This window comes from Magnolia sinica, chromosome 3 (genome assembly GCF_029962835.1).
Source record: "Magnolia sinica isolate HGM2019 chromosome 3, MsV1, whole genome shotgun sequence".
NCBI lineage: Eukaryota > Viridiplantae > Streptophyta > Magnoliopsida > Magnoliales > Magnoliaceae > Magnolia > Magnolia sinica.
The window spans coordinates 93,040,904-93,054,609 of NC_080575.1; the positions used below are offsets into that span (position 1 = coordinate 93,040,904).

At 39.5% G+C, this 13,706-nt stretch overlaps 1 protein-coding gene across 1 annotated transcript; it reads right to left on the bottom strand.

The window, feature by feature from the left end:
• Positions 1-8,671: 8,671 nt before the first annotated feature.
• On the bottom strand, positions 8,672-10,239 carry LOC131240253 (probably inactive leucine-rich repeat receptor-like protein kinase At5g48380). Its single transcript, XM_058238376.1, has 2 exons — positions 9,997-10,239; positions 8,672-9,840 (listed from the first exon to the last, which is right to left on the bottom strand). The coding sequence occupies exons 1-2, from the start codon at positions 10,153-10,155 to the stop codon at positions 8,740-8,742; spliced, it is 1,260 nt and encodes a 419-aa protein (XP_058094359.1). The 5' UTR covers positions 10,156-10,239; the 3' UTR covers positions 8,672-8,739.
• Positions 10,240-13,706: the final 3,467 nt, after the last annotated feature.

The window sequence follows — 13,706 nt, forward strand, 5'->3', positions numbered from 1 at the left end:
ATGTAAGAGAAATGATACCTTTACAAAAGCAGAAAAAATATAGTTCATTTTTCTATAACATCTTACATGGAAACTTTCATGAACCGATCTTACCGCATCCGTTTCCCATTCTTGAAGGGTCGGTTCTAATTTCATTATTACTGATGTCTGCAAAAGAACAAAAAATATTGTTAAATATAAGCGTATACCTGTTAGAATTAAGCAAAGTAAATGCCAGAGAAATATATTAACTTACAACTTTATTTTCGAGAATAGCATGTATTTTGTTGTACCTCCAACCCTTCCAGCCTCGATATTGATTAAAGTGTGGAATTTGATGGGGAACATATGAAACAACACACTCTTGCAGGGCAGGTAGTATCTCTACTGCCCATACCTGTTAGAATGAAATTGCACCGGCTTAAAAATTCATAATTGTATATAGAGGATAAACATATAAAAAATAAAAGGTGTTCTTACTTGTAGAGGAAGGAGGCAACCACATATAGTGTACCGAGGGGCACTTGATGCGGCAATGCCAGATTCTATTCCTTGCGACATTATATGGTACCCCAAACTACCCCAAGGATAGCTATAGAAATCATCTAACGAGTCCACCAGGTGAATATAATCCATGTTGCACATGGTTTTCGGTTCGATTCCCCTGAGAAAGAACTCTACAACCATGAGTAGGGTAACCTTCACGACATCCTCATGCTTATTGGTGTCAACTAATCTATCAAACACATCCATTAGGTCCTTCTTTAATACCGAATATTACTTGAAGTATTTGTCTCTTAATGTACTTGTAGTGTAATAATTTTTCGGTACAGTAAGATCTCCAGTCTTAAGGCCCGTAATGAGGGCAAAGTCCATCTCGGTAAACTGCACTCGTCTCCCTCTGATCTCAAATACTAGATCACCTTTATATCGTTGAAAACGAAGGTGAAATAGAGCCCCTAAAAATCTAAAGGATGTAGCATGTAATAGAAATGAAAAAGGGAATTGGCTAAACAAATTTAGCTGACTATCGTGCTTTTCCAATCCACCATTCACCTTCTCAAACCACCATTTCAGTGTACACCTAGACGTTGGGTTGGGGATTACAGCAGAATATTCGTCACCTGTAAAGATGAAAATAAAAAACATATCAAATATAAAATTACAAACATAAACACACTGTACAAAATCAGAAATAAATGAAAACAATGTAGCATTTCATGATTTTGAACAAGGTTCATATGAAATATAGATAGAAATTGACCGAGGAAATACCAGAAATTTTGTAATATAAACTATCAAAATAAGCGAGGCAAACATGAAATTGAGTACGGCAAACTACATATTCAGTGGGGGACACTAGATAAATAGCGGGGCAAACTGAAAATTCAGCGGGCCAAACTGCAAAATTGAGTGGCAATTACATGAAATTGAGCGGGGCAAACTAGAAATTCAGCGGGTCAAACTTAAATTTCAGCGAGGGAAACTTGAAATTGAGCGGGGCAAACTAGAAATTCAGCGGGGTAGACATGAAATTGAGTGGGGCAAACATGAAATTCAGCGGGGGAAGCTAGAAATTCAGTGGGGCAAACTATGAATTCAACGGGGCAAACAAAAAAATCAGCGGGGCAACTTGAAAAATCAGCGGGGGAAACATGAAAGTGAGCGGGGCAAACTACAAAATCAGTGGGGCAAACTAGAAATTCAGCGGGGGAAACATTAAATTGAGCAGGGTAAACTAGAAATTGAGCGGGGCAAACGATAAATTCAATGGGGGCAAACTTGAATTTTAGCGAGGAAAACTTGAATTTGAGTGGGGCAAACTTCAAATTCAGTGGGGCAAACTTGAATTTGAGCAGGGCAAACAAGAAATTGAGCGGGGAAAACTTGAATTTGAGCGGGGCAGACTATAAAATCAGCAGGGCAAACTAGGAAATCAGCGAGGCAAACATGAAATTGAGCGGGGGAAACGTGAAATTGAGCGGGGTAAACTAGAAAATCAACGGTGCGAACTTAACAGATAATTTCATGTATGGATCCCAAAAAACTAAACGTATACAATGTTCAAATGGACCACACCACATGAAAATTTTGAATTGAACTTCTCATATTGATCATTTCTTAGGGGTCACAGAAGTTTTGGATCAAGCTTATAATTGTATTTTCTATTAATCCATGTCTTTATGATCGTATGAATAGGTTTGATAACAAGCAAACATCACTGTTGGGCCCACTATGGTTTCAACAGTGGAAATCATTATGCCCACTATTTCCCGTGGTATGATCTACTTAATCTTTTGATATGCTTCAGTTTGGGGCTAAACAGCTAAGATTAGATGGAAGAATGGATGGACACCGTGGATATACTGCATACATTCAATGTGGGCCCATATAACTTTACTTAATACAATGGGAGCAGACTGACTAACTCAGTACGCAATCCGATTACGCTTACTATGATGTTTTATTTGTAATACATCATGTTCATTGGATTATATATACACCAAAACCCCATATGTGGGAGGGAACCTAGACATTGAGGGAAGGAACCTAGATATTGAACAGGGCAAACATGAAATTCAACGGGTGAAACAAAAAATTCAACGGGAAAAACTGAACAATGAGCGGGGCAAACATGAAATTCAGCGGGGCAAACTATGAAATTAAGTGGACCAAACTAAAAAATTAGCGGGGCAACCTGAAAAATCAGCAGGGGAAACATGAAATTGAGCGGGGCAAACTAGAAATTAAGCGGGGCTAACTAGAATTTCAGCGGGGGAAACATTAAATTGAGCGGGGCAAGCTTGAATTTCAGCGATGGAAACTTGAATTTAAGAGGGGCAAACTTCAAATTCAGTGGGGCAAACTTGAATTTGAGCCGGGCAAACTAGAAATTCAGCAGGGCAAACAAGACATTGAGCGGGGCAAACTAGGAAATCAGCGGGGCAAACTAGGAAATCAGCGAGGTAAACATGAAATTGAGCGGAAGAAACATGAAATTCAGCGGGGGGAACTTGAATTTGAGCTGGCCAAATTACAAATTCAGCGGGGTGAACTAGGAAATCAGCGGGGTAAACATGAAATTGAGCGGGAAAAACATGAAATTCAACGGGGCAAACTAGAAAATCATTATGCCCACTGTGTTCGGTGCTCTGTGGGCCCCATGATGATGTATGTGTTTCATCCATGGCGTCCATCTATTTTTATAGATCATTTTCTGATATTATACAAAAAATGAGGTATGTCCTAATCTCAATTGGACCACATTACACGAAACAGTGTTTCATGAACATCGACCATTATAAACTTTTTGGGGGTCATAAAAGTATTGGATCAAGATGATCTTTGTTTTTAGACTTCGTTTGGGTCTTTTGGACCTAATAAACAGATTGGATTTCAGATAAACAGTACAGTGGGCCTCATGAGGATTTAAATGATGGATATCCAATCACTATTGTTTTCCTGTAGTGTGGTACATCTATGATATATATCCCTCTTATTTTTAGGATGAAGCCCTGAAATGATCTTTACAAATGGATGAACGGAATGGATGAAACACATACATCATGGTGGGGCCCACAGAGCACCGACCACCAGCCACGGGGCTGGTGTCAGGAGGAGTAGCCAATCCATTTCCTATACTACATACATTCAATGTGGCCCCAACTGAGTTTAAAATATACCTGTGGTGCGTGATTTCTTCCCTGGACCAACCATTTTCGGAAGAAGACAAAATGCTGATAAGGGGGCCCACAAAATGAGTTTTTTTCATCTTTCTCGTGGAACTGGAGCGTGGAAGGGGGGGTGAAAGCAACGTGAAAGCATCAGCGGAAAGGGAGATGAAAATCAGACAGTGAAAAGGGAGAGGAAAAGTGGACAACAGTGAAAAGGAGGGGTATTTTCGTCCTGAAATTCGCAATCCGCACATGGAAGTCTAAGTTGTAAAAGAAGGTTTGTCTTCTTTCATAAAAACAGTTGGCTAAAAGGTGGGCTCCACAGTCCTAAATTGAGTAGGGTAAACTAGGAAATGAGTGGGGCAAGCATGAAATTGAGCGGGGCAAACTAGGAAATGAGCGGGGCAAGCATGAAATTGAGCGGGGCAAACATGGAAATGAGCAGGGCAGGCATGAAATTGAGCAGGGCAAACATGAAATTGAGCGGGACAAACTGAAAAATCAGCGGGGCAAACATGAAATTGAGAATACATTTAGGTTATAGGTTTAGGTTTAGGTTATAAATGTCGGTTACAGGTATAGGTTTAAGTTAGGTTATGGGTTAAGGTTTAGGGAACTGAGAATAGGTTAAGGTTTAGGTTTAGGAAATTGGGTCCGGGACCGGGTTTAGGTTTAGGTTAAGGAGTTGAGATTAGGATTAGGTGTAGGTTTAGGTTTAGGGATTTAAGAATACATTTAGGTTACAGGTTTAGGTTTAGGTTATAAGTGTCGGTTATAGGTTTAGGTTTAAGTTAGGTTATAGGTTAAGGTTTAGGACCCGTTTGCCCCGGCAGATTGGAAGGGATTGAATGGTATTAGGGTGGATGGCATGGATTTCTAGGTAACGATGGTGTTGTCAATGGATTGTCTTAAGATCCATCGCATTGCTATATCCCGGTATTACTATATCGAGTTTGTTTGGCACACCTGGTCAATCCCGGGATTAAACCTTCTCATCCCTTATAATCCTTCAAACCAAAAGACAAATTTGAGCAGATTAGGGCGGATTAGGTGAGATTTAAAGGTAATGATGGTCTTGTCAGTGGATTGTCTTAAGATCCATGGGATTGGGATCAGATCACCAACTTTATTTGGCACGCCAGGCCAATCCCAGGAATTGACTTCCAATCCCTTCCAATACCATCCAATCCCTTCCAATCCGACTGGCCAAGGTTTAGGTTTAGGAAATCGGGTTCGGGACCGGGTTTAGGTTTAGGTTTTCAACTTTAGGTTTAGGTTAAGGAGTTGAGATTAGGATTAGGTGTAGGTTTAGGTTTAGGGATTTGAGAATACATTTAAGTTTTAGGTTATAAGTGTAGGTTATAGGTTTAGGTTTAAATTTGGTTATAGGTTAAAGTTTAGAGAATTGAGAATAGGTTAAGGTTTAGGTTTAGGGATTTGAAAATACATTTAGGTTTTAGGTTACAAGTGTACAATATAGGTTTAGGTTTAAGTTAGATTATAGGTTAAGGTTTAGGGAATTGAGAATAAGTTAAGGTTTAAGTTTAGAGATTTGATAATACATTTAGGTTTTAGGTTTTGGTTTTGAGCGGGGGCAAACATGAAATTGAGTGGGGGCAAATTAGAGAATCAGCGGGGCAAACATGAAATTGAGCAGGGGAAACATGAAATTGAGTGGGGCAAACTAGAAATTGAGCCGGGTAGGCATGAAATTGAGCGGGGCAAACATGAAGTTGAACGAGGCAAACTAGGAAATGAGCGGGGCAACCATGAAATTGAGCGGGGCAAACTAAGAAATGAGCGGGGCAACCATGAAATTGAGCGGGTCATACTAGGAAATGAGCAGGGCAGGCATGAAATTGCGCAGGGAAAACATGAAATTGAGCGGGGGAAACATGAAATTGAGCGGAGCAAATACGGAAATGAGCGGGGTAAGCATGAAATTGAGCAGGACAAACATGAAATTGAGGAGGACAAACTGAAAAATCAGTGGGGCAAACATGAAATTGAGTGAGGGAAACATGAAATCAGCGAGGTAAACTATAAAATCAGCGGGGTAAACATGAAATTGAGCGGGGAAACATGACATTAGCGAGGCAAAGTAGAAAATTATTATGCCCACTGTTTCCCGTGGTATGATTCACTTGATATTTTGATATGCTTCAATTTGGGGCTCAACCCCTTAAATTAGATGGAAAAATGGATGGACGGCGTGGATATACTACAGGAAACGGATTGGCTACTCCCCCTGCCACCAGCCAATGGCTGGTGTTCGGTGCTCTGTGGGCCCCATCATGATGTATGTGTTTCATCCATGTCGTCCATCTATTTTTATAGATTATTTTATCATATTATACAAAAATTGAGGTATATCCTGATCTCAATTGGACCACATTATAGGAAATAGTGTTTAATGAACATCGACCATTAAAAACTTTTTGGGGGCCATAAAAGTATTGGGTCAAGATGATCTTTGTTTTTAGCCTTCATCTGGGACTTTATCACCTAAAAAACAAATTGGATTTCAGACAAACAGTACAGTGGGCCTCAAGAGGATTTAAATGATGGATATCCAATCACCATTGTTTTCCTCTAGCGGGCCACCGGCCAAATTTCCATCTAATTTGGGGCTCAACCCCTTAAATTAGATGGAAATTGAGCGGACAAAATGGATGAATGGAATGGATGAAACACATACACCATGGTGGGGCCCACAGAGCACCGACCACCAGCCACGTACACCATGGTGGGACCCACAAAGGAACGACCACCAGTCACGTACACCATGGTGGGGCCAAAGAGCACCGACCACCAGCCACGTACACCATAGTGGGGCCCACAGAGCACCGACCACCAGCCACGTAGATCATGGTGGGGCCCACAGAGCACCCGAGGAGTAGCCAATCCGGTTCCTATACCCATACATTCAACGTGGGCCCAACTGAGTTTAAAATATACGTGTGTTGCGTGCTTTCTTCGCTGGGCCGACCATTTTAAGAAGAAGACAAATGTTGATAAGGGGGGCCCACAAAAAGGGTTTTTTTATCTTTCTAACCGGGCGAAGAAAAGGGGTGAAAGCAACGACAGTGAAGTAACAGTGGAAAGGGAAAGGAAAAGGAAACAACTGAAAGGGGGAAGAAAAACAGCAGTGAAAAGGAGGGGTATTTTCGTCCTGAAATTCGTAATCCGCACGTGCGGGTCTAAGTTGCAAAAGAAGGTTTGTCTTCTTTCATAAAAACAGCTGGCTAAAAGGTGGGGTCCACAGTCCTAAATTTCTCTTTCAGAAAAGTTCTACATCTTAAGAGTTGTGTCCCGTAGTTAGCCATCTAATTGGGAGAGAGAAATCTGGTGTCTCGTTAGTTGGACGCTGATTTCCTGCCTAAGGCTTTCTAAAGAAGTTCTTGCGCTGGATGCACGTGGGGTCCACTGTGATGTTTGTGAGAAATTTATCCCATTAATTCGTATTGTGAGATCATTTAATACATTCCACAAAAATTAGGTAGATCTAAAACTCAAGTAGGCCACACGAGAGGAAACAGTTGGAATTTACTTACCATTGTTGAAACATTCATTTGGCCACAAAAGATTTGTATCAGGTTAAGGTTTTCGTGTCTTTATGTCATCCCAATGAGAATTACTTTATAAACGGCTTGGATGGCATATAAACTTCAAGGTGGAGCTAGAAAGGTTTCAACAGCAGGAATTTCTTTCCCCAAAATTTCCATCCTATGTTCCACTTAAGTTTTGGATCCACTTCATATTTAGTGTCCTAAATGCTTACAACACAGATGAATGGAGTAGATTTCTCAAAAACATAACATTAGCCCCACCTTGCATCCCAGCAAAAACTTTCTTCACAAAAGCCTCTCCCATAAAATCCGCGTCATTGTTGGCGGGAGTCATGGGAAATAGCGTGGAACACAGGTCTGTTTCGCGTCATTGCGGTGACTCCGGTTAACAAGATACGACCGGATTTCTCGCTCCACAACCTAACCTTTTTGGTGTTGAATTTCTCTACGTCCCCACAATGATTTATGTTTTAAACGCTCACCGTCCATCAAGTTTTACAAATTATTCTAAATCATGAATCTAAAAATGAGGCACATCCAAATCTCAAGTGGACCACACAACAACACAACAGAAAGCAACGGGGATTGAACAACTACTGTTGAAACTTTCTTAGGATCCACTATAAGGTTTATTTGCCATCTAACCTCTGCGTGATGTCATACAAACCTGGATGAAAGGAAAACAAAATAGCAGCTTGATCAGAGCTTTCTGTGGTCCCAAAGTTTTCACTGGTAGACATCCAATTCCCACGGTTCTATAGTGTGTCCCACTTGAGTATTGGATCTGCCTCTTACTTTGAAAATTTCCATAAAATGATATGAAAAAATGAATGGACAGTGTAGATCTGATACATACATCATGATGTGCCCACGGATGTTCCACATGTCAAACACTTACAATTTTCTTCTCTCCACCTAGAATGTGCTGCACTACAAGCGGTTAGGTGAGACCCCGGCCTCACCCAAGAGGGTGCGGCTCTTACCTTGGTACCCACCTTTACGTGTGCATTCAGTGTCCTCCCCCGTCCATTCTTTTTTTTTTTTTTTTTTTTTTTTTTTTTGAATTATTTTAGGGAATTAGCCAAAAATAATAATAAATAAATTAATTAAAGCGGATCTACTTATCAGGTAGGCCATATTATAGAAAAAAACAGTGGTGATTCACTATTAATGGGCCACAAAAGTGTTTTTATCAAGCCGATAATTGTTTTTTTATTTTCATCCAGGATCAACGGACTGGATAGCCAATAAAAACTACAGAAACAAACGTTGAGTGATGCCACTTTTCATCAATCATACAAACATTCTCAATATACAAAAGAAGATTTCTCTAATATGCAGAATTCAAGGACTAAAATGATGCCACTTTTCATCAATCATACAAACATTCTCAATATACAAAAGAAGATTTCTCTAATATGCAGAATTCAAGGACTAAAATGATGCCACTTTTCATCAATCATACAAACATTCTCAATATACAAAAGAAGATTTCTCTAATATGCAGAATTCAAAGACTAAAATGATGCCACTTTTCTTACTTTGGCGTCGACTATAATTCTTCTCAAATTCAAACCGTTCTGCTGAATTTCCTGTATTTGCTGCCTCACATTAAGTTCATCTGGGCCATCGACGTCGATACATATCTGTGGCCGTTGCATCTCATCTTCGTCTATGAAATGGTATCTCTTTCCAATAGATTGAAGAAGCTGGTATACTACAAGCATTGTAGGCCTCTCCTCCAGATCAAACGCAATGCAATCAACTGCAACTCTCTGAAACTGAACGAGCTCGTTATAACAACCCTTTCCCATCAAAGACCTGTCGATGGCATGGCTGAGAAGATAAGCATTTTTAAGTTCAGTAATCCACTCCACCAGATTCCCCTGCAAGCGTTTTGGGGCATTTGCTGCTTCAGTAAGTTTTTCGCCTGTAATCAGCTCGAGCAGCACTCCACCAAAGCTGTATACATCCCCAGCTCGACTGGCCACAACCTTGCTTCCGAATTCAGGAGCAGAAAAACCCATATCATTAGTTTTGATATTTACATGAACACTCAGATGGGTGCCGAGCGGATGCATAAGCCCGACGGATCTGAATTTGGATATTTTTGGCTCGTAATCTTCATCCAAGAGGATGCGTTTGGAGCTTATCTTGCGGTGAATTATGCAAGGATCGCATTGGTGGTGAAGCCATGCAAGGCCTCTCGCCACCCCAATTGCAATTTTCAGCCGCAGAGGCCATTCCATGTGTCTCTCATGTAGCTGCTGATAAAGAGTTCCTTTGGGCATGTACTTGTATACTAAAAGCCTCTCATTTCTGGCAATGCAAAAACCCAGAAGAGGAACCACGTTACGGTGTTTTAGGGAACCCAGCATGGTCATCTCAGACATGAATTCCTTGTGGGAATATTCAGAATCATGAAGCCTCCTAATTGCAAGGGAAGATCCATCAAGAAGCATCGCCTTGTAGACGGTTCCTGCTCTTCCTGATCCGATAATGTTGTCTTTGCTAAAATTGTTTGTAGCTTTCAGTAGATTGTTCAACCTCATTCTTGGAACCGTCCCCTCGAAGGTGGAGATGTGGACATTGCCATACCTTCGAGTAGTATGTTCTGACTGAAAAATAAAACAATGTTAGGATTACAGAGGAGGAGATCTTGGCCTTCGGCGCATTGAATCAGGTAAGGAATTTGGTGATCTGTGCAATTGTCATGTTTTCCTGAAAAAGAAATGTACATTTCATGGGGAATGGGAGAAAGAAAATGAACTAACCTTGATTTCCTTGGTTCCTTGAGTACTCTTCACCCACTGGATTGCTTCAACGTGTTCTTCCTTCCTTCTCGTCTGCAGAAGAAGCACCAGTATTATCATACCGATGGCCGCACCACCGATGGCTGCGCAAATTATGATGCCTCCGTCTATACCGTCCATCAAAATCCATGAAGAACCTAAGATACGGGCACGAAATTTATAAACACATTAAAAAAAGTCGACACATTCGTGGAAAGAGGGTGGGATGCAACCATCTAATTTCCTAGATAGGAGAAATGCCCCCAAGTTCTCTCAAATATATTCTTTAGCTGGCCTTTTTATCACTTTTGGAAGAATTAGTGAATGAAACTACCCCTGCTTTGTAACTTTGTCCATTATGAAACTTTTTTATTCTTTTTTTTTTTTTTTTAAGTCTTTGCTATTTTATTTTTTTTATATTTTTTTAATTATCCATTATGAAACTACCCCTGCTTTGTAACTTTGTCCATTATGAAACTTTTTTATTCTTTTTTTTTTTTTTTTAAGTCTTTGCTATTTTTTTTTTTTTATATTTTTTTAATTATCCATTATGAAACTACCCCTGCTTTGTAACTTCGTCCATTATGAAATGCCCCCAAGGTATGGCTCGCTGCCGCTTAGGTGACTAAAGTAGTTTATGAGATTTTTTTTATATATTATTATTAATGGCCTTTGATTTTGCATTATTCAGGGGACCTTCCTTCATAATCAATGGCTGGTTCTGTGGATATCTTCATTGACAGATTAGACGATCTGATTGGTTCATGTGAAACAAATGTTCAAAACCAAATGCCAAATGGTTTCATTATCTTCACGAAAAACTCGCTGCGAGGATTGTTCATCTGATGAGATTTTTAATTTGCATGCCAAAGGCATATTCTCACAATGGTTGGTTTGGAACAATCATACTGGGCTATATCTGTTGTAGCAGGGCTGGAGGAATACAGTTTTCGGAGGTTCAGCGAACTACTGATTGAAGTACTATCCGGTGAGGCACTGGCCCAAGAGACCAAGACGCAAAGAGAAAATCGAGCGAAGTCAAGAGTCAATAGTCAATATTCCACAAGAATCATCTGCCTAAATTGCCGTGCTTGTCATTCATGACCATTCGACTTTTCTTCCCTATGAATGACACAGTCAGTCGTACGATAATTCAGACCATCCAAATCCCTAGTCCAATTTTGGACCGAGCACAACAAAAATAAAAACTGAAAAATGAGCGAGTATTCACTTCTAATCACCGAGTATAGATTACCTAACGGTGCAGGGAGAGACAAGATAAGGTCGAAGACCATAATCTTTAGGGAGGTAATTACTCCGAATCTATGGAGCTCTCTGAACTCCTAATAAAGCTTCCTCAAATCCATGATGGATAAAAGAATGAATAATTCTTAATAAATGCAACATAACTTGATTGATGATAAAAAAATAAAACTACAAATATTTAAATTAGGAGCTCAAACCTATGACAAAGTTTTAGACTTAACTCCAACTCAAATACCTTAAAAACCTGGCTTACTATAAATTGTCAACTTACTATTTATAAACGACATCTATTCTTACTAGACTTCGTGGTTTTTGGCCAAAAATAGTAAGTGCCCAATTTAGCCCAACCACGTTATTCTCCTACCGTTTTAAGCCCTTTTCATGTTGGGCACAACTTCTACGACTCAAAAGATCAAAAGTTACACTCAAATTAAATCTTACTATAGATAGTTAAATTGAAACTAAACAAAACTTTTAACCATCGATCTGATGGAATCTCACAAACCTAGTGTGGGCAACCCGGCATAGCCAGATTGGTTGGTTTTTGTAGGTCCTCATACCCCCAAAATCATACATAATATGTTGAAAAACTCATCCCTATTTATTAGATACGACTGATTTAAGGTTCTGACAGTCCAGATCATTTCTACCTCCGATCGGCCTTCTCTAGTCCATCTTTGCCATGAAAGTGTATGCGACCCGCTCTGCATCAATCTCCTCCACTTCAAAAGAGCTCGACCTCAAGTTCTCGTCTAGCCTCGGTTCATGATACTCGTTCAGGTCCGCATCATTGAAACTATGCAAGATCTCCATGTCATCCAAAAGATCAACAACATAAGCATTGTCATTGATCTTTTGAAGAATCGTTACCGGTTCAATCTTCTTATTTTTTAACTTGTTGTAGGTCTCAATAGGAAATCTCTAATTGCTTAGCATCTGTATCTCATCTTCATCTGCAAAACAGTATCACTTCCCAATGGCCCGTAGATGCTGGTATACTTCAAACATGGTAGGCCTTTTGTGTGGATCAGATGCAACACGAGAACAAGCAACTCTGATAAACTCGAAGATATCATCATAGTGGCCCATCCAAATCAGTGACTTATCAATGGCATGGATACAGTAGTTATATGAAAGATAAGCAATCCAATCCACCAAATTCCTTTGAAGGGCACTTGTTGCTCAAGTAGGTTCCTTGCCGATGACCAGCTTGAGCAACACTATTTGTAGCATATATATTGCCCTTTGGAATGGCCTCAAACATGTGTGTGTACTAGAGAGCAACATAACCTACATCACCAAATATGCTATTAATGATGTTACCCATAAGCCTTGCGGATGTGAAATTGGAGATTACGGGTTCATATTCTTCATTCAATAGTATATGTTTGAAGCTTATGTTGCACTGAATTGAACATAGATTGCAATTATGGTGAAGCCAAACAAGGCCTCTTGCCATTCCAATTGTAATTCTCAACCTCAAGGGTCAGTCAATAACATTGGCTTTGCCGTCTTCCTTGCATGGCTGCTAATACAGAGTTCCTCTGCTCATGTATTTACATACCAAAAGCCTTGCCTTTCCATACAAAAACTCAAGAGAAGAATGACAATGCATTGTATGCTCCCCAATATCGGTCTTGGATATGAAATGTTATCTAGAACAATGAGAATCCTGCATTCCATTAACTGCAAGGATAGAATCATTTGCAAGCACTATCTTATACATTGTGCCTACTCACCCATAACTGATAATGTTATTTTTTCTGAAATTATCAGCGGCTTTCATGATAGGATGCCAAAATTGTGATTTTGCGACGGACTTTGTCCGTCGCAAAATGGCTTAGTTTAACGATGGACTTGGTTCATCCGTCTCTTATGGAAAATGTTTATCGAGCATAAATTTTTATGGAAATGGTGTTTAAAGTGCAGGATTTAGTGACAGATTTTATGGGAATTACAACGGATTTGATCCGTCGCAAAGTTTTGCCTACGGTCAAGCATTTAGCAACGGATTTTATTTACTTTTGCGATAGTTCATGGTCCGTCGTAAATTGACTTTCACCCCAACACACACACACACACACACACACACACACACACACACACACATATATATATATATATATATATAGTAGAATATGGTGAAAAATTGTGTTTTGTTGTAGTCTACGAAGTGTTTCTAATAAAATTTTAGTGGTTTAATTGTATTTAGTTCAGTTTGCTATTTAGGCTAATTGAGCATTCACACGTAAAATGATATTAGTTCACTTCCATATTAATCCTAATCTTTTGAATTTTGTGAATGGAAATCTTAAACAATCGTATCATTTTATTTTGGATGACTATCAAGTGCAATAGATTTTTTTTTTTTTTAAAAAAAAACAGTGTTGTTTTTTTTTTTATTATTATTTTGTAGAAATTTTAGC